Raw genomic sequence first — 27944 nt, 5'->3', positions numbered from 1 at the left:
AGACAAAAGAATGGAGTCCCTATTCTCATGTCACTCAAAATCAAATATCGTGCTGTTTATATTAAAAAAACATACTAAATTGACGTTTCGTATCGATAACTGTTTTAATATCTATGGATACTAGAATAGAGAGAGAGAATAGACCCACTTGAGTTTTGACTGCTGTTCCAAATTTAAACTCATAACCTTACAAAAATCTATAACGTTATGTACAATAGAGTACAAATTTTCCTACTACTACAGATAAGAAAGTTCTCATAGTAAAATTGGTTGTAATAAAGCTTGTCATTTCCTACGGTTTCTGAACGCATTATAGAGCACTAATGTCATGTATGTAGATAAAACAGGTTTTTATTAAGTTCAATAGATGTAAGATTTTATGTATAATAGATTACATAACTGAATAAATTATGCTGTTAGAATAATGTGTTCTTTATTTATAGCAGTGGTAAAGATATGTTGAAAAAGGTCCCGAGGTTACTTTTAAATTATGATTTTGAATGATAAATATTTAATAACATTAATTTTGAATTGATTTGCTTTGATTTTGTTTGATATTTTATAGTTCATATTTTCCTTGTGTTAGTGTGGTGGAACATTTCGCGTTTCACTCGGTGGCAAACAATTGTTTAACCCTCGTTCCTTGAAACCCTCGCAACGCTCAAGGTTCTACCTTTCGAACCGCTCGCAACGCTCGTGGTTCAATTTTGGAATCTTTCCCTTGCTCGGGTATCAAAATTAACATTAGCACGAGAGGTTAAACAACAACTTTGTCCCCTTGTAATACAAATAACTATATCATACTTGTCGTATCCAAATAAAAGGGGTACCCTTTCATGAGGATAAGGGTTAAATAAGAAAATTAGCCTTTATAGCCCTTAAAGAGTGTTACCTTTTCGAGGTTAGCTCTGGTTTACATTTTGAAAATGATTCAAAACATTCATTAAATTATCTCACAGGGTGGTAGGTATTCCATTTGTCCAATATGTTTGTCCAATCTCATAGCGTCTCAAGCCAAATGTGATACAAAACACACATTGGACAAAAAATGGACAGGTGGAATACCTTAAATATTTTCCATTATATTTCCGTGCTCCTGTTGATGATGTAATACCTACAAATATAAAAAAATTGACTACAAGTTCATGTTACTTTATCAGTATTTTTCACCTAAAGGCCACCGACCACTATCTACAATTTCGGCAGCCTGATAACCAGGGTCACGGACGACAAAAACAACAGTTTGTGATACTGATATAATTCTTTATTAAGACGAAAGTGAACGCCGTGAAATCGCCTTTCATACAAACGTATCCCTCTTTTCCCTCTGGATATTTACATTTTTGAAAATATTTTGACACAATTTGATGTATATCACAGCTATCAAAACCAAGTGGTTTGATTTTTTGAATTTTTAATTATTATAAGCGCCAAGAGCATTTAAATATGTGTTTTGTTTTTCGCTCCTAATTCTTAATAACCAGTCAATTGTACAAAATTTTTTTACGATTTTTACACATTATTAAATTGTACAACGGGACTTAATCGCGTATCTAAGTTTTAAGATTTACCTCCGACGTTTCGAGGATGGCGTTGTCCCCGTGGTCTTGGAGAAGACTCCGTCCTCCTCGAAACGTCGGAGGTAAATCTTAAAACTTAGATACGCGATTAAGTCCCGTTGTACAATTTAATAATATTTTTCATGATGTCCATATCTAGAAAGGGAAATGAGAATTACGTTTTTATGGGGATGCAGGCGTCTTTCTATTAAAATACATGTTATTATTGCTTGTTGACTGCCTCTTGCACCTTCTTCTGGACAACCTCAGCCTGCTTCACGAAGTCATCGTAAGCCTGCTTGATCTGCGGGGCGAGTTTCTGGTTGGTAGCTTCGGCGTTAGCCTGGACCTCCTTGGCGAGCTTTTGGGTCTCCTGAACGGAAAGTTACATGGTTAGATTCCTATTTTAACCAGCCACCAGAACCGGAAGCTGTATGTTGTACAGTCAGCATCAAATCAATGGACCAGATGAGATTTTCTTTAATATATGACATCTATTTCAGTTTATAAGAAATTTACAGTTCCCCTTATGATTTTCTGCTACTTATAAGTACAAAATTTTGTCCAGTTCCAAGATTTGTCCAAAACCTAAGCGAATTCTAGTGTATATAACAAATTTTAGTAGCAGATGATCTCGAAAATTCCGGACTCACAACATTCCGGATTCCGCAAGTCATCCTAACCACTTAAATTGGTCTCTTCGCTCATATCCACTTTTATTTATTTCAAAGACATATTAGGCATATATTAGGTCTAGTGACAGCGCATATGTGTAGGGTTGCATATGCGCATGGTGGTGGACAAATCAAAAATTGTGGGTTCTAGCCTTGGATCACGTAGTGTTTATATTCTTTGCCTCAGATGTGCTGTATATCTACGAGATATATATATTTTTAAATTGCATAAAGGATGACTAGCAATTCGATCAGGGTCCTTATACAGAGTGCTTCCTGTAACAGAAGCAATAAATTAAACTGTAGGCTGTACTCCTCAAACTGACCAACATTTGTTCAGCAACTTTTGAAAATAACTCAGGTTTTGATTTTTATTACCCTTTAAAGTTTATTCTAAGACGCAATGTATTGCAAATTTTGTTATTTTTAAAGCGTGACAAGCAACGTCAAACACACTGATGTCAGCGTACATTGAAGGCAATATTTATTTTGTATGAAAAAGAGGAAGTCTAAAGGATTCATATATTATTAAAAGTTGCTGAACAAATGTTGGTCAGTTTGAGGAGTACAGCCTACAGTTTAATTTATTGCTCCTGTTACAGGAAGCACCCTGTATAGACGGCTTAAAACTCTTAAAAGTAGTTAGTACCTGAACGGTGTTCTGGACAGCCTGCTGCAGCTTGTCGCGGAGATGGGCCGCCTGCTGCTCGACCTCGGGGTGCTCCCTCTTGAGCTCGTTCACTGTCTGCTCGATCTTCTGCTTGGTCTGCTCCAGGGCTACCTTGGTCTTACCGGAGGCGTCGTTGATCTGGAATAGGTACCATTCTTAGTAATGAGGATCTAAAGAATGTTTTTTATATCCGATCCTATATTGGCAGTTTGATTATCAAAAAGAAAAAGGTACAGAAATTTACAAACGTATAACTAGGTAAATATAAAAATTAAGGGTATTATATGCTATTAGGCCATAGGTACCCGGCTAAATGTACCTAGCACGCTGCTGGCGCTTCCTCTTTGCACCGCTAGCGAAATACGCTGGATTAAAAATGCGCCGGACCTTGAATTTAATTTGACGAGACATTAAATTTGATAAGTACTCTAGCAAGCTTAAAGTACAGTCACAAGCTCAACTAGAAAGCAAGCATGACACTTGACATGCATGTAGCTTAATGTAAGGTAACTAGCGACGCGCCCCGGCTTCGCACGGGTTAACAAATTATACACAAGCCTTCCTCAAGAATCACTCTATCGATAGGTGAAAACCGTTTATACGACAACGGTTTCACTCACTTGAATTTTTAGTCGCTATTGGCGACATGTTATTGGTTAATATCGATGAGGTGAAAACCGCATGAAAATCCGTTCAGCCAGCCTATTATGGATAGCTTTATCCATCTTTATCCACGTGATAAAATAACTGTCACTGTTTAACACCGTGGGAAAGAAAGTGACGGACACCGTTTTATCACGCTGTCACGTAGACAAGAACGACCATCATATCCGTACAGTAGTTTTTGAGTTTATCGCGAACATACAAACACAAACAGACAGACGCGGCCCCCGCCGCCACTTTGTTTTATAAGGTGTAGTGATAAAATAAGGGGAAACAATTCCCACCAATCCCACCCTACTGCCCACTTTTATGCTCCATATTGCAGTTTTTCATTGTCATCATAAGCATCATAATTATGGGTATCGTTAAAGGATGTCTTACGCTAGAAAGGTCCGGGTACGAGCTGAGGTGTCCGACACTTCGTTTTCTATGACGGATGATCACGATCACGTGCATCAGCAGCAAAGATTTGTCGGATGCCTCGGCCCGGATCCAGACCGTTCTAGTGCGAGTACATTCTTTGCTCGGACGGTACTTACAGCGCCTTGCAGGGCGTTAGAAAAGGACGAGAGCTGAACGAGCACAGAGTCGGAGCCCTCCTTGAGCGACTTGGTGACCTCCTGGGTGCTCTGGCTGTTGACGAGGGCGTTGAACTGCTCCGAGAACGTCTTCTGGAAGTCCGCTGCGTGCTTTTGGATGTCTTCCAGCGGGTTGGTCTCGCGACGGACCATGCGGGCGTTGGCCTGTGGGAAAATCACCGAGAGTTAGGTTTAGCTAATATTATAAATTTATCTATGATTGTTCTAATTATAAAATGGTGGTGCCTCTTTAACTTTGCTCACCCGTTACCATCAAGATGTTCTCTCTTTGACTCCCCAATCCAAGTGAACGAGTCTGCACAACTGTCCGTTTAACTCCCACTTACCCCTACCACTTGCTAACTCAAGTGTCGCCAGGTAAGTCATTAAACATTACCCATTACCCTAATATTAAATTCAGGTATTTTCAGAAAGTTGCCAAGTAAAATTCATATTTGCTTACACTTTTTGATATAATTACCAAAAATCATGACATTCGGCCATCCTACTTCGTGCATGACTCCGGCGCACGAAACTCAATTTAAGGTTGAAAAGAAAATAGCTAAGAAAGCGCCTTTAGAAACACTTATAAAACATTTCTTATACACTGAAATAAATCGTACCTACTCCATGAAATTCCTCTGAGATCGAAATGCTTATTCAGCTTCTTATACCTAGTTGTAAACAATAACATTAAATGTGTAAACTTTGTTTTAAATCAATATGTTTGAGCTCGCGTCTATCATGACATTCGGCCTTCAGTTCTTTCCTTTCTTTATGTTTACTGTCAATTGCATATGTTTAGCTTTATGAGAATTTGACTTGTAGTTAATTATTTACTTGATGTTTACTACGTGTCTTACAAACGCTTAAAACATTTTTCATCATACAGCGATATAAGTTTATGCAATAAATAGATTTTATTCAATGAATTCGATAGTCTTCAAGTAAAATATGATATTGTACCTTTAAAAGTTTAAATTTTAATATTATGAACACAAACTATTTTTTTTATTGTATTTCTCTGAAACAGACCTGACAAATAAATCAGATTTTGGTACCTCTCTAGGAAGAAACTTGGCCTGTTACAATCCCCTTTATGCTTTATAGTATCAACGAGTATGTATGTACTAGGGTACTCTTGAGTGTAAATCCATATTGGTATGTTTATTTCCGAATAGGTACCCAAAAAAAAACGGGATAAAAACAATTCTCAAACTTACAAAAGCGTAGCTGCTACATTTATAATAAAAAAAATGTTTTCATTATTTATCGTTTATGATTTTTAACTGTAATACTATTTTCAGCTCGTACTTTACAGGTCTTTAGCTATTGGTGTTACTTAAGATATACATATTTTCTTTATTTTATTAGCATATAACCTTGCTAACCTGTTTCCGAATATTAAACTCAAAGTCGACAGAAACACTTGAGACTGGTTTCAGTAGCAAAACGCAGACTTTATCAATTTTATCATGCATAATTGTAGATTTTTATTTTTGCAAATAATATTAAATAATTGTATAATGTCCAATATTTTGATGCATTTTCTAAATTTCAAAGTCTATTTGACACCCAATATATCTAATAATTTACCAGTTTTTCTTGAAGATTTATTTTATTTCATCTATTGTAACAGAAATAAATCAACTGGTCGGACCAAACGGAAGATTTGCATTTTGTACACACCCTTTTGATATCATTCGTTACAGCAGTCTTCTAAAGATGGCAATTTATCTTTTTTTTTTGTTTTTAATCAAAGTAAGCTTTCCAAAAAAAAACATGTTTCTTCACACTCTTTCAATATTATTTCTCATCAAAAGATAATGCAAAGATAGCAGATTTTTCAAATCAATGCAAACATTTCTGACGAAACCAATCTTATTGGTGCAATTGGTTTCTTCTTTCATACTAACTTAATTGATTTTAAGTACCTATCTATAGTGCATATAAAGCCATTTATGGCAATTATAATATTCAACTCTATTGACAGTATTAAAATTCAATTTGAAGTAAACAATTTTATGTGACATACATTTTTTAAGCGTACCGACATATGTTAAGTACCTAATCAATAACCGTTTCAATATTATTTTATTACCTCTGTTAAGATGAACTTCAAAATGTAAGTGTTTCATTAATAAATAAATGAACAAACGACACAATGACACGAAATTAACTTTTTGAAAATAGAACGTAAATAATACAGAAACTAGATATTAAAAGCGGAAATGTGGAAAGTCATGTGATATACCAACTACAACTTATGAAAATTATGAATTTTGAATTACATTTTTTTTTTATCCTGATCCTGATACGAATGAAACATCACAATCATAACTTTGAATACGAGAGAGATAGGATGGTTTTAATTTTGGATGTCTCGATCATTGATGTATATGTTACCCTATATAACCCTTTCTAGATATGCTAGAACAGTTATTAACAACTACTAATGCTATTCCATCATTTAGATAAACTATTCTTCTAGACACTGTTTTTTAAATCGATTAACAAATCAATAATAATCAAGCAGAGTATGTTTAGAGTTAGACACTGGCATAAATACGACTAATCTCACAATTCGCATAATTTAAAAGCAAATCAGTTACTGAAATCACGCATAGGCAATGAATGTTACCTATTTCATGTCTCTAACCAAAATCTAAGTCAAATACCTAATTCAAATATTATTTTTTTAATTTACGACTATACATGTACTTTATTATTTCTATGCTTCAAACATATTATTACGTATCTAGAGGCTGTAGCTCTAAACTTCTTCACAAACTCAGCCATTTCTACAATTTCGCTTTTATAACGTGATTTGTAACTGTATATAACCCTAAATATTCTTCATATAGACGTACAGACAACTAAAAATAAAATACCTTTTGACATTGATATCTAATTTACTAGAGCTTTTTTCTCATTTGGATATTCTAAGTTTCAAAAATAAACTCGCATCAAACTTTCAATCATAGAGAAAGTACATTTTTATTTCAAAATATTTCGAGACCGCATGTAACGATACTTAAATACTATTTTGTAAGAGAGGAAATCAAGCCCAACCCCTACATGACACCAAACTCGATCGCACCTTATCGTCATCGAGATCACCACTAATACTTACATCAAGACCTCTGAGTCAATTGCATATAGGTAACTCTCTCAATTTAATAATCCTGCTAGCTATAAAGCTATAATCGTATCAAACTTCACAAAGATCAGAATAACGTTGTATGTATAGGTATTAGGTACCAAAGTTATTGCGGAACAGATACTAAAAAATGTTCCTTATGTTTCCATAGGTAACGCAACTTAAAGAAAAAAAAAAAAAACAACTGCATACAGTATAAAATAAACGGGCTGCACCCAGGGAGCGCCAGCAGCGAAAACTCAATGACCAGTGCAAAATGACAATTGTCTCAATTGAGGCCAACGCCATCCAGCGTTATTACGTCTCATCACTTGAAACCCCCAAACACATCGCTGTCAGTACTCGAGCCATACCAGTACCAGCTAGAGGGAAAGTCACCAGATGGCATTCAATTCAAATCAACAAAGAAGAACTCAATGACATTGTAACAGTCCCTCGACCAGGCCACGTGCCCGTCCCACGTTTTACGAATCTTACGTCTTACGCTCTCGCGAATTTAACATTTTTTTTTTTCATCACAAAAAATGCTCGGCGCCGCCAAAGAAGTTTTTACTTTAAAAATTACATTCATTATCACCACTAATTTTGAAACGACTATTTCGTAATGTTAAAAAAAAATGTTTACTTATAGTTAGTTTTTGAACATTTACTGCTTCATAGTTCATTAAAATGGGTTTGAAATATTTTAACTACCACTCACTTATGGCATGTACATATACTAATTTAATTTATACAATAAGTTATTGCCAATTGCGTTAGTGTGAAAAATTCTAAATCAAACAGTTTTCTGACATCAATCAGTCAACTATAGTTTCAAAAAGATCATTGTATTTAATATTCAACACAGATATTATTTTATTGAATTCATTTCATAGTCAAAATATATTCATTAGAAAAACCCGATGAGGTAAAAACCAACTACTCTTTTCAATCTTTCGCCAATGACAAGAGTTCTCTGGTATAAAAAAATATTCTCTGACCTTTGTTATAAAGTTAGCACAAATGTGACATTTTAACTAACTCTGTAAATTTTCATTGACCCCATTTCACAATTCATTCAACAATTCTCAGTCACCTTGACCCCTCACTCCTATTTGAGCAGGTCAAAACCAATATCAACTTCCTTTGATGCTTTCAACGTTTCTCGTATCTCGTTTGTTCCACCTCGTACTCCAGCACATGATCATTTTAAAATAAACAAAATTCTTACACTTCCTTCTCAATACATTTAATATGACTTTGCAAAACACGTTAATGAAAACATAACTACATTTCCGTGCAAACAGATCACTCGCACAAGACAGGGATCAAAAAATCAACTCCGAACTCATCCTATTAGACTGACCAAGTCATATGGTTGGTAAAGTTTTACTTGTCATTAACTTCTGTCCTTTTTAAGAGAATTACTCCCATACTGTTCTTAATGTTATTTCAATTTGTTCATTATGTTGAAACTATTTGCAGTATCTCTCATTAACCACGTCGACATTGTAAAAGAGGAATAAGACATTAACATTTACTGCGCAACCCGATCGAAATAATACACGTACTTATCCGTGAAATATTTAAAATACTTGAAATGTAAGTACTCAAACCCTTTTCATGTCTTTACATTACAACCTTCCAGACTCAGTCTTACATAGATTCAAAATGCTTGTTATCACAAAAACACAACAAGAACTACCAGAATATTAATAAAAAAATCTGTGGAGCTGTCGCTAGTACGACATAAATCCTCTGCACTCTCACGATATCTATGCCTACTTTTTTCCACTATAAACATTTTAACATGATCTGCAATAAATGATCAACATTAGCCTGTCAGATCCACATCAGTTTATTTTTTAACTTTCAATAACGTACACGCGCGCTATACTATGTATTTTACTTGTTCCAAACATCTCTAAATTTTCAAATTTAAATAAAAAGTCATCTTCATCAGACGCATACCCGCGTTACACAAAACGAAACTCCAATAACGCATGCTTAAGTAGTACAAATGACGCACTTTCGTGTCATATAGAACTTAACCTCAATGACGCCCCAACGTCAAAAATTCAGCTTCAATGACGTCTCCACGTCATACAAAACAACATCAATGACGCCACAACGTCACACAAATGACAATGCCATGTCATACAAGTGACGCTTCCACGTCACACAAATGACGCCTCCACGTCACACACAAATGACACCTCCATGTCATACAAATGACGCCTCCACGTCACACAAAAGACGCCTCCACGTCACACAAAAGACGCCTCCACGTCACACAAAAGACGCCTCCACGTCACACAAAAGACGCCTCCACGTCACACAAAAGACGCCTCCACGTCACACAAAAGACGCCTCCACGTCACACAAAAGACGCCTCCACGTCACACAAAAGACGCCTCCACGTCACACAAAAGACGCCTCCACGTCAAACACAAAAGACGCCTCCACGTCACACAAAAGACGCCTCCACGTCACACAAAAGACGCCTCCACGTCACACAAAAGACGCCTCCACGTCACACAAAAGACGCCTCCACGTCATACAAAAGACGCCTCCACGTCACACAAAAGACGCCTCCACGTCACACAAAAGACGCCTCCACGTCACACAAAAGACGCCTTCACGTCAAACACAAATGACACAAGCTGGCCTAGCCAAGGTTACATTCGCTATCGCTTCGACAACGAAACGCTTTGTGTCTCTCTATCACTCTTCCATATTAGTGCGACAGTGACAGTTGCGTTTCGATCGCTACGAAGCGTAAGCGATTGGCATTTTGGCTACGCGGCAAGCTCATATTAACGTCGATTTGAAGTATCAGGATCCCTGTGCTATTGTTATCTTACTAATGTCATATTTATTTCGTAAATGCACTGCATTGCACAATACTACTTATACGGTACTCATTTAAGGGCCTACTGCAGCCGCGTCTGGCGCTTCGTAAACCACGCCCGCTAGTTCTTCCCTCCCCGCTAACACGCACACATGGAAACGCTTCGCGCCGCACGTGAAGTTTGTGTGACCTTTTAGCACCATCTAACGTTACAGAAGTTAACTACCATTATACGCGGTCGCTGCGGTCGGCCAGAAACTTAAATTCGGAAAAAATTTAAACAGATGGCGTTGTTACTTGTTCATAATAGCAAACAATAAAATAATTAATTAATAAACCTGAATATTTATTGTTGTTTTGGAAGATGTTAACAGCATAGAAGCAGCAGCGTATATTAGCATATAAGTTAAGAGTATTGATAATAAGAAAATAGCACAAGAACAGAAAAGAGATTATTTTTGATAAAATATGATGAAAACAGATTTACTTGATTACGCTCACCTGACTTTGCGGTCACTAAATGCAAATTTCAACCTTATTGTTATGGAGTTACAATACCCCTGGGGTTGCAGGCGTCCATAGTCGTTACTATTATAAATGCTTTGGTTGAAATGCTTTTTAACCCTCGAATTTTTCATAGGTACAGTCACCTGCAATAATATGTTACTCTTCGACGGCCGCAAAAATATGTGACACGCTCTTATGGCTCTACAAATAAGATCTAACATGATCTACCGCAAAACGGCCTTCGGTGTGTAACATATTATTGCAGCTGACTGTACTCGTATTCATTGTTGTATAGGTAGGTATTAATATCTTTTATCCGATCGATTTGCATTTATTTGAAATAAATCACAGTGTTTAGTAATTATATGTTTTATTGAATAAGAGATTATTTAGGTATGTAAGGAATACAGGGTGCCTTTTTGAAACACTCATTTTTAGGGTTCCGTAGCCAAATGGCAAAAAACGGAACCCTTATAGATTCGTCATGTCTGTCTGTCCGTCTGTCCGTCCGTATGTCACAGCCGCATTTTTCCGAAACTATAAGAACTATACAGTTGAAACTTGGTAAGTAGATGTATTCTGTGAACCGCATTAAGATTTTCACACAAAAATAGAAAAAAAAAAATTTTTTTGGGGGTTCCCCATACTTAGAACTGAAACTCAAAAATTTTTTTTTTCATTAAACCCATACGTGTGGGGTATCTATGGATTGGTCTTCAAAAATGATATTGAGGTTTCTAACATCATTTTTTTCTAAACTGAATAATTTGCGCGAGAGACACTTCCAAAGTGGTAAAATGTGTCCCCCCCCCCCCTGTAACTTCTAAAATAAGAGAATGATAAAACTAAAAAAAAATATATGATGTACATTACCATGCAAACTTCCACCGAAAATTGGTTTGAACAAGATCTAGTAAGTAGTTTTTTTTTAATACGTCATAAATCCCCTAAATACGGAACCCTTCATGGGCGAGTCCGACTCGCACTTGGCCGCTTTTTCTGGATAATTTTGAATTTCAATTGTCAGGGGTGCCTACATTATTTTTTAATACATTTTACAACGACAACAAACAAAAGTTCAAATTCGCCGTATTTTTATTACCCGGGTCAATCGCAACAAAATAGAAAATCATGTTTTTCAAATCTAAGCGTTATTGTAATTTATCTCAAATAACCAAAAAGTCAATCTGACTAGAACTTAAAAACGAACTGAATTATTTTAATATGTCGATTTTTCTTGGTGACCCAGGAGATTTTTTTTTTGTATCCCATACAAAAGAGCGTATCCCAATCGCGTATCGGTTTTGGTTTTTACTTATAAGTGTGAAAAATATATTCTACCATATACGAAGGATGTGTGTGTTCATGTTTTATGTGTCTTTTTGTACAATAAAGTGTTTTACTGCTACTAATATATCATATTAACGATTAACTAAAAAGGTATTTACATCTAATTTAACTGGTAAATTATTAAAGTCAGCTAAAATTAATATATATTCAAAAAAATATTTGTTAATATGTCCCAAAATCATGGCTCATTTTTTAAGTCTCCTGACTTACCAAACATATCGCAACGAAGGCAAGGGTACAACGCGGCATCGTGAACCTAATAACGTAACGTTTCAGTTACTTTTTTAGTCGCCGACCATTTTATCCGGGGTACGAAAAGAGGTATTAGATCTATCCTGGGTCTAATATGTTATAAAAACATAGTCTTTTGAAAAATGTTCGTTACCTACGTACACAAAATTTACATTTTCTTTTAAATGTGATTTGGGTCATCGTTCTCCCTGGTGACTTTTCTGGTGACCCAAGACACATCAATTTTATTATGACTCAGGAGACTTTTTTTCTATGCACTTTGATTTTTTTGATGCGCTAATTTTGTAATCTAAAATAACTTTAAACTGCTGATATACTTATATCACTTTGCTGATGAGTGGAAGTGGAATTTAAACTTAATTTATTGTTCTCTCCCTTGACATTTTGGCATACATTTGACATGCTGCAGTGCACTCCTAACGTTAATAAAGACATAATTTTTAGAAAAAGCTTTAGGAAAACTCACTCTTGAGCTTAAAACGATTAAGTCCTTATCATATTATGTTAGATTTTTAGTACAGACCCCAAATCAGTGAAAATGTGTCTTAGCCAACTAAATTTGTCTCTGGGAAAAGTACGATATCCCTAAAAATTGTACGTACATTTCGCATTTTTCTGAAGGAACGGAATTCATAAATTGGGTTATTATTATTTTTTCAGATTATTTGATTGCATTGACATATCACCAAGATAGATAGAACATTTAAGTTACCAGAAGAAAAGCATTTGTGTTCTTTTATACAGTGTGGAAAAAGTAGGTTCGATTCCCGGGCGCGACTAAGCGAATTTAAAAAAAAACAACGTGTTGCATTCCGGGAGTGCCGACAGAAGTGAAAACTCAATGACTAGTCCAAAATGTCTGCAGCACTATGTATAATTGACCCATCCTCCTTTCTATTGAAAACTTTTGGTTCCGAAATTGCTGGTCAGTGAGCTTGTTTAAAATTCGAAATTCAAATTTATAGCGTTAATTGTTTAAAATTCGAATAGAAATTGTAAAGTTACCTTGCAGACCTCGCATCTAAATATATTTGGTCATGATATTTTGAGTTTTATTCACCAGTACTAGAGTTCACTTTTATTAGCGATTTCATCAAGATGTAGCTTTATTGAATTATATTTGAGTGATATAAAGTTATAATACTGTGAGATCCTCGTATTTCAGCCCGTACAAGATTATAACCTTTTTCATGTAATGTCATTGAGTTTTTCTTTATTGATTTAAATGCCATCTAAATGATTGGCCATCTAAACCTTACGGTCACATGATCGCCTTACGCTGTCTCGAGTTTATCATTTTTTCCCCACCTCAAAAAGTGCCTAGCGCCGCTAAAGAAGTTTTCACTTCAAAAATCTTTGAATGCAGTTGTTTCTTTAAAAAACAATAATGTTTCATTTAAGTAAAATGAGCAAACTTAAGGTTTTAAGGCACTTTCCCTCCAGGGCCCATAATTTTTTTCCACCCGGTAGTAGACAACTATTTTTTTCGACTAAATGAAGTTTTATTAGATAAATCGTTGATCACATGGTTCGTTTCACACATCACATCAAATCGTTTGTCATCACAATCAAAATTTGTCAAAAGTAATGAAATTTATGCCAAAAAAACATAAATAAAACATATAAATTCAACACATTTTTTTAATAAAAATCTTTCTCGATGATATAAAAAAGAACATCGACAAATTATGTTCAAAGAATTAATATCAAAACAGATGTCATAATTAGGATTGGCTACTTTAAGAAAGGGACAGAGAGATTTAATCCTCTCGCTTTGCACGTTTTTCTCATTCCTCCTTGTCAAGCCAAAATAAACTATAAAATATATAATATAAAATATAGTAACACAGTACATTGTAATATTCACTTTTTCCACGGTATCATGTCATTGTAAATTACTTATGTGAAATTGTAGTGGCGTGCGACTTTCAAACCGGAGGTCACGGTTCGAACCCCGGCCCGTGCGAGTTTTTGTAAGTAGGGACCTTTTTTTAGTGGTACTTAAATATAATAACTTTTCGTATTATTGAAATAAAATATTTTATTCAAACAAACTTAATAATATAATAATTAAAACGAATAATATCAATTAGTTTTTAATATTTATTCAATTATTTTAAATTATTTGAGCATGAAACATACTAGATTTATTTTTATCATTACAATAGAAAAAAAGCAAAAAATATATTCTTATAGATATTTTATTTTCAAACAAAAATAAAGCAAAAAGTTACGGTTAGATTCTGATGGCTAAATACCAAACAGCTACCGATACATTTCAATATCTGTCGAAATTTCCTAACCCGTTGTAACTGACAAAGAGTATAGATTTCGACGTAGCATGACGTAGCTAAGCAAACACGCACACATGCGTAACGTATAGGCCTGTAAGAAGGCACCATCATAGGTTTACCTCCGATTCCGTTACTACTCAATGGAGTTACGACTCAACGTTTATTGGATATTAAAATTTTACGTAATTCGGAGCGCTGCGCGAAGTGACATAGGTCTTACCTCTTTGAGGCACGACGGCCATCTAACATTACTGGCATAAAGGATGCATTTATGACTTTGACGCATGACAGAAAGAGAAACCGAACTGCGTAAAATGGGCGTTTGCTGTTGAATTCGTAAAATCAAAAATCGATAATAAATCCATCGGTAAAGGATAATAAGTTAATATTTAGTTCTTTGAAAGTTAAGACGAGATGAAAACCTTTGCTGTAAGGTGGGTTGTGCTGGATATGGATGTGTTTTCTAGTTGCACGAAGCTAAAACCGAAAAATGAACACGTAAGTTTGGATTTATTTTCTATCGAGAAAATTTTAAGCATTCGTGTTTCGACTACTACGAAATCACTTATCATATAGTCAAGAAACATATATCCGAAAATCACTACTGTTTGTTTCCGGGGCTAGCCACTGCCACGTTTCTAAGATCCTGTTATTTTTCGATGCACGGCCTTAAATTAATTGTAATGATTATATTGTATCATAAAATATTATTAGTTTGCATATGACAAAAAAAAATCAAATAGGCTTTAACCGAGAGGAACAAAGTACCGTTGTCACTAAAAATTGCTGGACAAAAACTATAGGTTATAGTTAATCAGTTCAGTTTCAATGAACAAGGCTTATTCCGTCCCAATTAACCGCGATATGCTACACATGTACTATATTTTATGAAATAAATAAGACATAATTCAATAGCACAAATTTCCGATCACTGATCACCAGCACAAGCCCACACATCAATCTGTAATCATAAGACACAAAAAGATCAAAATAATAGGCATTTCAAATATGTACTTATCTACTCATAAATGTATCAATTTTCTTACGACGCACGTTGCAATTTGATGACAATAATTTTGATCATTTATAGTAGATAATAGGTACATATAAAACAATAATCTGTGCTAAATAGCCATTAAATCGACGGGTACATAACTATTAACTTATGAACTCATTCCAAAATCAAAAGTCTGCCGCTTTAATACTAATACAATAATTATAATTTCATTGTAGGTAGATGTCGTAATAGCAACCGACTAAAATAATTGTACCATTCAAATGATATCGAAAATTATGGTTATATTCCAAATACTTTTGCAAAGAACACGTACCTAGATCAGATACTCTAATTACTCATCCATCTAAGAGTATATAATTAAATATATAACTTTTTACCGTTAGCAAAATGTAGGTTACCTACCTTCATTAAAACAAACCAAACTAAACTCAATACTTTTACAATGAATTGATGTAAAATTTTACTTTGTCGCTGATTATACAACTACCACTCATGTATAATAAAACTACCTTATATTTTTTTTTGCATTAAAATATCTTGATAATTTAAAACAACACTACAAAGCAACAATGTAAAGAAAGTCTAAGCTTCTTACAGCTACAAACCTGCATTCGAAACACATAAACTACTCGAGGTTCATAAAATCAATCCATTATGTAGGTACATAGGTACCTACTATTGAAATAAAATAAAGACAACTTACGTTTTTATTCTACCGATCGAATCTAAAAATCTTATTGTGGGTTAGTGGTACGTTAACACTTCTGAAATATTATAAATTTATCTATGATTGTTCTAATTATAAAATGGTGGTGCCTCTTTAACTTTGCTCACCCGTTACCATCAAGATGTTCTCTCTTTGACTCCCCAATCCAAGTGAACGAGTCTGCACAACTGTCCGTTTAACTCCCACTTACCCCTACCACTTGCTAACTCAAGTGTCGCCAGGTAAGTCATTAAACATTACCCATTACCCTAATATTAAATTCAGGTATTTTCAGAAAGTTGCCAAGTAAAATTCATATTTGCTTACACTTTTTGATATAATTACCAAAAATCATGACACTTATGAGTTGGTACCCTAACGGTAAGGGAACGCAACCTTCAATCCCGAGGCCGCGGGTCGAACCACGGCGCGTATTTATGAGTTAAGTATGTACTTATGCATCGAACTTATGTACAAAATCACTTGATATTTATTTTTCACCTCAGCAGCTCGAACAAGGGTACTTTGATTCTTAAAAACAGTGAGCAAAATGCGATTTTGCTCACTGAGTGAGACAAAATGACATTCAAGTGACCTTTATTGTCAAATGTCATTTCAACATGCGGGGTCTAATAAAAGTTCGAAATACTTGGGTTCTATTATCTCTGTCCCTTTCACACTGTTAGCAAAGAAACAGACAAAAAAAAGTTAAAACGACATTCAACGGTATATTCACGGTTTATAATAGACCCCCGAAAAACTTCAGACCGCATCGTTCCAAACCACGTACGAGTATGAATTCTTAATAATTAATAAATAAAAATAAAGTTTAAGATTTCATAAAACCTGATAAAATACTATATTTTAGGTATTTTATTGTACAATTAAAATAACGAACTCAAAAAATACACAGATCATCACGCAAAATTAATTATTTTACTTTTAAGAATTTCTACCATAGTTGACAAATAGTACGTATCCGCAATTCGGACCGTATCTTACAAAGATTTTTTTTGTTGTCAAAGTTGGCGATTGAAGTGTCAGTTAATGTTTGTTATTTCTATATTATTTTACTGGAATTTATTATTACGTTTTGTTTTTGTGTTACATTGCGGTAATTAAACTTAATTGTTTGTATATCTTAAGAAAACATGAGTGCAGGTATTAAGTGATGAAGAAGGATTACATTTTTCAAGTTGTCTAATAGGTATGTTCTCACTGCGCTGAGGTGAAAAATGTTGTGTACTACACGAGATCAAAGTTATTTACATCTCGTGCGCTTTTGAGTCCCTTACTACGCTCAAGATTCTAAATTAGATTCACTCGCTACGCTCGTGAATCTATTATAGAATCTTTCGCTTGCACGGGACTCAAAATAAGCACTCGAAGAAATATCAAACTTTGATCACTTGTTGTACAAATAACTATTCCTGTCGCTTTTGTACCCCCAATAAAGTTGGAAGGTCAATGGCAAGTCGCTTTTGTAGATACTATTTTTTATTGAAATCTAAGCCTAATTTTTTTATTGAAAAGGGGAAGGTAGGTACTCAAGGTACCTCTACTCCTTTCCTATATGAACCCCTCACATGTTGTTTTGTCCATAGAAGGGATTATTTTTGTTTTAAAATCTATTTATAACCCTAGCTCCATAGCTAGGGCTTACCCATGTAAGATAATGGTAAAATGCTGTTCAATTTGCAGAATAAACATTGAATTATTCTTAAGTATCACAATTTCGAAGTAATGCATGCAAGTCATGTAATATGCCTACTAATATTTACAAATGCGAAGTAACTCTGTACCTACACTTCACGATTTAGCTAAAATATTGGAGATCGGGGAAGGACAGGACAATTTTAACAAATAGGTATAAAGTAGGTAGGTAGGTACACATAGGTAATAGGTACCTAAGGATTAATTTTGTTTGTTAATAAAATTGTATTTTTGGTTGTGGGAATAAAAATTATAAAATGTTTCATAGGTACTGAACCGGTTTTTTCGAGTTATTATATTAAATTAGAAAATTCTTTTAATAACAGAATTATCAGAAAATTATAAAGATTTAATAAATAAATATCACCTAAATCTGCCTAATTCAAAATCAATAAAAAATACACAAAATATTAGATACTCACTAGAGCCAAGAAAGCAACGAAGATGACGAACTTGGCGGCCATTTTGTTTTTGTCAGTCGCTCTTCCACAGTAGGACTGGCGACTCCAGGGTGCGAATCGCGTTATATAGGCGACAATATTTGCTTATCTGTATTCATAAATATAAGCACTACGACTCATATTGACCAGTGTAACTGTGGCCATGAGATCCGTAAACTAATATGCTCCTAAATTCCAGCCATTACAAACGAAACAAAGCAAAAGCGACTCTGTTCCAATTGAACATGGTTTAAATTACATCGAACTGAATAGCTACTATAGGTAGGACCTTGGGCCTTAGGAGGATATACTAAGAGCAGTATTCTCAACTCACAGTTGGAGGACCTGAAATCTTTGTGTCATTGATGAACAAGTGCAGGCAAACTTTGAGCAATCAGGGCTATAACCGCGAAGCGATCTTCGCAAATTGCGGGCATTTTCCTCTGTCACTCTAGTCTAGTTACACCTTCATTGGAGTAAAAGAGAAAGATCCCCGCAATTTGCGAATATCGGTTTTCGCGGTAGCCCCTCAGGGATCATTATTATAACAGTTTGCGATAGTTAAGTGCTTGCTATTGTTGTTATAATAGTAAAGTTTAAACAACGATTAATGAATGTACAAGGAATACTATCTATTAAACCCGGATTTTGAGACGGAAATGTTTCGTGCCCTCTCTTTTGTCACTATTTTTGGGTTATCAAAATCCGTTCACAGTACATATGGTGCTACTTTCCCGCACTAGTGCGGGAATAAGCACTTTCCGTGCCTATGTCGAAAATTTAAAGGGCCATATGTACTGTAAAACATTGTACGATACACGTGCGAATAGGTAATTCGGAATTTCCTCTTTTTCGCACTTGTATCGTAAATAACTATTCAACCAGATGGCGCGCGACGAAGCGATTAAAGAGTTCATAAATGTTGTTCTATGTCTTAAGGATGACTCACGTTAGACCGGGCCGTGTCCGGGCCGCAGCTTCTAGCGCTTCGTTTTCTATGGAAAGCATCACGTGATCACTGGTCATCTGTCATAGAAAAGTAAGTGCCAGAAGCTCCGGATCATACAGGGTGATTCAGGAGACGTGAGCAGGATCAAGCCCACGCATACAGTGAGTTATAAACAACTGTTTCGTACCAGTATTTGTGAGATTAACTTTAATTTATTTTATACTGTTTAAAAAAAAAGTTTTAATTTATTTACGACATTTATGGTCACCCTCTTTGTTTTATCAGTGCCAAAAGTGCCAAATTGAATGTCTTTGGAATCTGGTTACTTTTGAAAAATCGTATCTCACTCAAGTGTGACATTTTATTTTCTTCATATTCAAAGTGCTGTCATAACGGTTAAAAAGGTTTTATCTTTGTTAATTTAATGTTGTAGGGTATCCATGATTGTAGATAATTAAATATGTCCTTACCAAAAAGTATAACAACAGAAAAAAAGCGTGATTGTTTTACTCAGATATTGTGGTGAACAATTCTTTTACATTTGCTGATTGTGTAGGCTTAGTCCTGCTCACGTCTCATGAATCACCCTGTATAATCTGTGGCTCCAGTCCGGACCCGGCCCGGTCTAACGTGATTCATCCTTTACTTGTGTTGATTTGTCGTGTTTTAATTTATCACCACTCGTTGCGAATTTCCTACTTTCCGCACTTGTATCGTAGGTAAATAACTGTTACGGTTAGGTAGGTACCTACCAGGGATCGGAACCGGTTTTTTGCAAAAACATAGAAATAACCATATTTTTCGAATTATTTTATACCCGAAATGTAGCACTCAGTTGTGTTTTTAGGTTACGACTTCGTATTATTAGATTTCCCAATTAGAAATGAAGTAATTAGCAAAGAACGAAAAAATACCGTTTCCGTTCCCATACAAAAAATACCGGTATTCGATCCCTGGTACCTACTACAAAATGTACAGTCACCTGCAAATAATATGTTACTCTTCGAAGGACGCAAAAATATGTGACACTCTTTTATGGCTCTAAATATAAGATGGTGTCAGATATTTTTGCGGCTTCGTTCTGTAACGTATTATTGCTGGTGACTGTACAACACATATGATACATATCCGTCTGATAATTTTTACTTCACTGTCTAAAGGTTATCTAACACTATTTAGCGATAAACTTAGTTTTAATTAACTGCAAAAACGACGGATTCGCAAATCAAGTCACATTTTATTTCTTATTTTATTATTGGATATGTTATGATTTATGATGATGATTTACAAGAGGTTGTTCAAAACCAAGACAAAGTGTGTGTCTCTTATATGGAAGGTTGGCTGACTTGGACGACCTGTTCCATAGAAAAAAAAAATCGCGTCAAATGTTTTTTTTGAAGTGAAAACTTCTTTATCGGCGCTGGGCACTTTTTGAGGTGGGGAAAAAATGATAAACTCGAGCAGCGTAAGGCGATCACGTGACCGTAAGGGCCGTAAGGCGATCACGTGACCGTAAGCCCCGTAAGGTGGCCACTCATAATTTAAATGGCATTTAAATCAATAAAGAAAAACTCAATGTTATTTGACATTTATGTTGCGGACTCCTTTTCCAGACTCTTTACCTATGTTCAAATAATTTGACGTTCTCATGGCAGTATGTAAATAAACATGTCAATGAAAAAGTGTGATCTTATTTGAGAATGATAATAATATATAATAAATAAAGGTCGCTAATGAGGAAATTAATTAAAGTTTGCATTTAATAACTTTGCCACTTTTGTGGTTAAAATGAAACCTTCTCATCAGTTTTGTCAAAAACTCTTCATAAGAGTCATCTTAAAAAATAAAGATGAAAATATTTATTGATATTATGTTTTAATAGTAACTAAGTGATATCGTGGTGGTTATAAATTCAAATATGTATATGATATACTTAGTAAACTTAGTTATATGACTCAAACTTGATTGTTTGCTCTTCACTTTCATAAACTTTGATTGTAATAGTGATGAAATACCAAGAATTATTTGATGTTATACCTACTTGTTATTATAGATAAAGTTTTTTTAGGAAAGTCAGAGTCGTGGGGGTTAGATTAAAAGATAATAATAGTTAGTTTTAGTTACAGTTAAAGAATTTAATTTCCGTACCATAATTTGTAATTAATTACTTACCAAACTATTTGACCTTCGGCCAGGACAATTTCAATCGGGTCAGCTTATAAGTAAAATCAAATAAGATAAATGAATCAATATTAGGAGACAATCTTAAACAAATTGACCTAATTTCGTTAATTAATTCTTCGGTTCTTGGTACCAACAATGTTTAATTTCACTAAATAATCAATTGGTAGACCTTATTTCGAGGCAATAAGGCCGGATTTAAGTGATAATTTAATAGTAGTTCCTGAGTTGGTCCTGAGGTAATAAATAGTATGAAACCTTCTTCGACTTTTTTGATTATCTTTTTTTTATGATACTAATAAGATTTTGACTTTTAACCAATGTCATAATGCCGCACATTTTAGAAGAAATTGTCAAAAGCAATGTCAATGATTAATACAGTATGTTTCTATTTGATGTCGATGATTGGAAATAACTTTTATTTGAAAAATTTTTTTTTATCTTTTGTGTTAATTAAAAATATATTAACGTTAGAGCATTCCTAAAAAGTAACCCTACGTGGGATTTCAGGGTTTGTCCAATGGCTAAGGACAACCTTTATACACACAGGCAGACATACAATATTTTCGCATTTATAATACCTATTAGTAAAAACAAAACAATGTAAAATTGTTCTCCCCAACAACGTACCCAATTAATTTTTGTTGTTATTCATAATTTATTGGTCCCATAGGTGACCGCTAACACCCTCGTGGGATTATTTTTTATTGCGAGGATAGTTATCTATCTGCTTATAACACGAGAGATGACAACTTGATGACAATGTCAACTTTTTTGTCAGTGGTGACTTAATTTTCTTGACTTGACCCTTAACTTGATACAAAAAACTTTAGTAGAGTCAAATTACTTGACATTGGAAACAATATTTCTGTTTCACTGTAATTAAAATTTAATCTTGAGGGAAAGGGGACAAGATTTTTAAAATATCTTATTAAATAATTTCCAATATGTCACGTCTATACCACAATTTCACTCACACATGTAAGCTTAAGGCTTAACCTAATTGTAAGTTGTTTACTTATAAGAGTTATAAGTATTTAAAATAAACTCCTTTTTCATTACTCGTGTATAAAATCTTAACCGATATGCATCTTACATGCCAGCTAAGCTGTTAATTATTGTCCACAGGAGTGACTTATATTTTTATGTCTGTACGGCTGGCGCAAAAATACCTACGTTAACAAAAAACATTTTTATTTAGGTACATATCTTTTACCAAACATTTATCTAAAACTTAACACTATATTCTAAATATTCACCTACACGAACGCACCGTTTGTTAAAATTATCAACAAATGCATATTGCAGTAAAAAAAATTGTCAACGTATTTTTGGGCCATCCTGTATATGACCCATCCGTGCGCCGCAGTGGGCTTCCTATTTCACAATAACATAAGATGCATTTACATGCAAGATGTAAGTAAACAGCAAATAACCCCTAGCCACCCTCGCAAACTACCCCTAAAATAATACCCTACTACGCATGCGTGAACCACCCGCCTGTCACCTAGCCTAGTCAGCTGTCATGGACCGAAGTAACACGTCGCGAATTTTACTGAAAAACGTATCAAATATTCAATTTTAGACATACTGTAGTGGCTAAATAAATAAAGGGTTTAGGTGAAATATGGATTAAATCGTGTGAAGTGCGTATGGAAATGATCCTATAAAAATTGTGTGTGAATTTCTATTGCGAAAACTGTGATATAGCTGTGAATATTAAGTATTTACGTAAAGGTGTCTGTGTTTATTTGGTTTTATTTTTGAGATTTGAAGCATCCAGGTAGAGTCTAGTATTACGTAATATACTGCATTAAAAGCATATCTAAAGAGCTCCGTATTCTATTAAATTCTACTCTAGGTACTTCAACAATTTACTAAAGTCGACCTTATTGAAAGGAAGTAAGGACGTTGTAACATAAATTCTCTCATGATAAATGTTTTATCTATATCAATTTAGTGGGATGAGAAAGATTGATCTCTTCTACCTATAGGTACTTTTAGTAACAAGTGCAGTATTAGAACAGTACTGCACTGGTTTGTCAAACAACTGTACAGTCACATGCAATAATATGTTACACAACAAAGGCCGCTAAAATATATGACACGATCTTATTTGTAATAGTGCCATAAGAGCGTGTCACATATTGAGGCCTTCAAAGAGTAACATATTATTGCAGGTGACTGTACAAATGCGACGATATACCTCAAAATTGTATGAAAATATGATGTCTATGGGTATCCATATTGTATGGGTTTTCATACAATTTTGGTGTGGAGGTATCTCTACACTTAACGTACACTGTAAAGTCTGTAGCTGTACAGTGTGAGTTTAGACTCTATTAGCTTTACTTTGGTATAGGATTTAAGGTTTTCTAATTTCAGATTACAAGTAAAGAAATGGATGCTTCTTAAAGATCAAATCATTTCAATAGTGTCTTTTAGTGTGTACCTATCTATGTGTGTGTGTGTGTGTGAAACAAACTTTCGTCTAAAGTATCGGCCTCTACCAGTGTCAGTGATAACCAGATAAGCTAGCATATGTGGTTGCAGTCTTGCAGTAAGTGTCATTATGAGTCGGATGGACGTCGAGACCCACAATCACTTTGAGGTAAATGAACCTATTTCTAACCTATTTCTTAAGAGAGGTAAAAATTGGGTAAAATTATACATGTTTTATCGATCTTATAAACTGTGTCTGAAGTCTAATTGCTACGGTTTTTACCTCTAGTCTTTTAACAATGAGGGTTAATAAGTGACCCTTTTTTGGCTAGGAATAGAATATCTGTACGAGTTGTACGACGACATATACTTGATTTAAACTTTCACGATTTTTACACATTATTAAATTGTACAACGGGACGGGGATATCCTGTCCACGGATCGTCATTTCTACAGCAGGAAAGTACGGGAAGCCATTGAAATCAAAAAACATAGTAATTTCAATCGGGACGAGGGTTTCAAGATCTCGTCCACATGGAATCCAGTCATTAGTAAATGTAAACGTAAACGAATATCGACAGTCGATAAATCGAATATCGTTAGTGTTGTGTGTCGACAGAGTGACATACCTAGTGGGCGAAACGTTCAAGTTCATAAACAAGACCAAGTGCGGGTAGTTCGAAAAACTCGCGCGGATAGATTAGAAGATGCTGATGTCAACTTAAGCCAGCCTTCTCCGAGACCACGGGGACAACGCCGTCCTCGAAATGTCGGAGGTAAATCTTAAAACTTACATACGCGATTAAGTCCCGTTGTACAATTTAATGACATATACTCGTACTGGTACAGTTTCCACAGACGTTAAACGACGTCGACGACGACGTTAAACGATGTTAGTCGACTCTACATAAGTCGTACGTACTCTACATTTAACATAATGACGATTTGGCAAGTGACATATTATACAAATTTTAAACTCTAGCTGTCGCATGCGGCGTACGCGTATCTAATCTAATACCTTTAAATGAGCAATTCTTGTATATTTATTTATTTATTTATATGTATATATATTTCGGGGATCTCGGGAACGGCTCTAACGATTTCGATGAAATTTGCTATATGGGGGTTTTTGGGGGCGAAAAATCGATCTAGCTTTTGTATGTTTTCCGAGCAAAGCTCGGTCTCCCAGATATTTAAGTCAATACTAAAAAGTGGAAAAGGTTAATACTATTAACCTTTTGCACGCCGTGTCAAACACAAAAGCTGTCACTCAGATGTAAACTCTGTAAATAAAACAACTATTGAAAGATATACAAACTATAATCAAAGCCTTTACATAGCAGCCTTTTCGATATTTTCTTCTGTTAACTTCCCGACACTTGACCGTTAGTTTCTTCATTCACCCACAGATTAAAACCGTCGTAGCTTCACTTTTACCGTGTTGCCAGCGCAACCTCTATTTTTCGCCAATTAAAGTTACATTCAAAATAAACTAGTATGTTTTTACATTGATATAAAAATAATAATTATATTTAATTTTAGAAATGCTCACAGACGGCCTTCCTGTTAGCCGGAATGTCCCTATTCCGTTTCGGCCATTCACAACGATGTATGTCTCTATACTCTATGTTACCATGCAATCAAATATGTAATTGTGTGAAACAATATTATTCAAAACTGAATAACCATTTAAATATTGAAAATTTTCAAGTAATTTAATTATCCAATGGTTACTTCTATAGAAATCGATCGTAATAAAGTCCTCTTCTTCTATTCTCGATGGTCTGCTTCAATGGCGCTTGCTGCTCTTCTTTTAGAATACGTAACCTGTAATTATAGAATGAAAATTAAATTTAAATAATAATTCTGAATACTGAGCAGTATGTGGTATATTTCAGCAGACACATTCGTTGTCATTTAATCATTAATTTCCATATAGCACGGCATATTAAGCACAAACATTTATTTTTATTTAATCACTGATCACCGCATTACACGGCATATTTCAGCACAAATATTTATTTTTATTTAGTCACTGATCACCGCATTACACGGCATATTTCAGCACAAACATTTATTTTTATTTAGTCACTGATCACCGCATTACACGGCATATTTCAGCACAAACATTCATTTTTATTTCCTTACTGATCACCGCATTACACGGCATATTTCAGCACAAACATTCATTTTTATTTTCTTACTGATCACCGCATTATACACGGCATATTTCAGCACAAACATTAATTTTCATTTTATCACTGATCACCGCATTACACGGCATATTTCAGTATATCTCTTTAATTTAAACTAATGAATAATAATATATTGTATTATATATTTTAATGTATTAAATATCATAGCAAACACTGCATGTAACGCAAACTGCGCTTATTGTAATCTAATCATTCGTATAAGTACCCCTCCTTTTTTTTACTAACACTTTTCATTTCCATTAATGACATGAGTCAGCAAGGCAAAGCAACTGTTTTTTTTGTTGTTGTAACATTCACTATGAATAGGACTTTGCTATTTGAAAAACATTGTTTTAATGAAAAGGAAAACATGAAAGAATGGTTATTAGTGGAATATATCACTTTTACTAAATTTTAAATGTACTTAATTGTCTTCATCTTCAGTCAGTTCAATATCGTTGTCATTACGATCGATAGTGTTATTAGCAATATCATCCTGGCCATCTGGTGATGAAAAGGTCATGTCTTTGAAGCATCCACTGGATAGAGTGGATAGATACTTTTGTTATTTTCGTTTAGCATGTTCATCAATGCTGATACATAATTTCGATATAGATCATTTGCTAGAACAGAACAAGTTTTTTTTTACAGTCTTCTAAATTTAGGACAGGACCTTCTTGAGGGCTAGCGTTACGTTAGTCATACCCAATTCATTTAAATTTAATGAAAAACAATCCCTGAACTCGTTAATAGGGATATTTCCTCTACTTAAAATAAATCATAAATTATTTCACACCGTGCGCGAAATAAAGCACCAGTTAATTATTAGAAAAACATAGATAGCGTTATTGTAAACACAATCTCTATTTAATAAATCGGATAGAAATGTAAAAAGTAGGTGAGTTGACCGTTGTTACGTCATTGTGTAATGTTTCATATACATTCCATATTAGCAAATCGTTTTTGACAACTCTAACAAAGAAGCTGATTTGACTAGATAAAATGTAGCCTATTAAGTCTAACAAACCTTGTTGTTTTTCTCATGTTTAGTCTTCTCCCATATTGAGCATTTCTAATGTGACATACAAGTCTATTTAGGATCGCAAAACAGTGACAATTTGATAAATCAATGAATTTACCACACATTTATCAGTGTTATGATTTTGCATTGTTTTTATATTAATTGGTACCATTATAGCACGCACAAGAAGTCTTGTCTTTTTTTTTGTAAAACGTTTTGACTGATAAAGACATCACCAGGATCTGCTCAAAACCATCGTTAATATGATAAAATCCTGGCAAAATCATAAATTCTGAGAAATACATTTCAGGGTACATAAATTGACCTGTTGTAAATTTAGAAATGTAACGTACTCGACGTAAGTATACAATAATTTTATCCAATTCTAATTTTCAGAGAAATGTACCCGATTTGAGCTAGTCTTGTAAACTTTCACTTTAGGCATCTCTGTGACATTATGTCGAACTAGCAGATCCGTATTCAAATACTGTGCGGAAACAACATAATGTGCTTCTGTTTCCATTCTAACGAGATCTACCATTATATCGAAATAAACTCTGCCCATAGCTTATAATGTACCTAAAGCGATTCCTTTCAATATAAGAATATTTTTTGTACACATTTTTAGATTCAATTCTTCTATTGAACTTTGTTTTATTACGGAGCATTCACTACTTAAGTCAATAAATCCTTTTTAATTTTATCGTTAATGTAGACATTTTTTTTTATAAATATTACTTTG

At 34.5% G+C, this 27944-nt stretch overlaps 1 protein-coding gene across 1 annotated transcript; it reads right to left on the bottom strand.

The window, feature by feature from the left end:
* Positions 1-1767: 1767 nt before the first annotated feature.
* On the bottom strand, positions 1768-18454 carry LOC134657265 (apolipophorin-3-like). The gene is made up of 4 exons (XM_063512843.1): positions 18397-18454; positions 4106-4309; positions 2883-3041; positions 1768-1932 (listed from the first exon to the last, which is right to left on the bottom strand). The coding sequence occupies exons 1-4, from the start codon at positions 18436-18438 to the stop codon at positions 1783-1785; spliced, it is 555 nt and encodes a 184-aa protein (XP_063368913.1). The 5' UTR covers positions 18439-18454; the 3' UTR covers positions 1768-1782.
* Between the last annotated feature and the right edge of the window lie 9490 nt (positions 18455-27944).

Source organism: Cydia amplana, chromosome 19 (assembly GCF_948474715.1).
Source record: "Cydia amplana chromosome 19, ilCydAmpl1.1, whole genome shotgun sequence".
Taxonomy (NCBI): domain Eukaryota; kingdom Metazoa; phylum Arthropoda; class Insecta; order Lepidoptera; family Tortricidae; genus Cydia; species Cydia amplana.
Note: the sequence above shows the minus strand (reverse complement) of the source record. Positions and strands in the feature narration are given on the sequence as shown.

Bases quoted from the DNA above. Each gene is read 5' to 3' on its own strand.
- LOC134657265 (XM_063512843.1), bottom strand. From the start codon at position 18,438: ATGGCCGCCAAGTTCGTCATCTTCGTTGCTTTCTTGGCTCTA. The intron at 3,042-4,105 runs GTAAGTACCGTC...TACCTATTCCAG, and splicing joins CTAACGCCCTGCAAGGCGCT to ATCAACGACGCCTCCGGTAA. The intron at 1,933-2,882 runs GTACTAACTACT...CTTTCCGTTCAG, and splicing joins CTGTCCAGAACACCGTTCAG to GAGACCCAAAAGCTCGCCAA.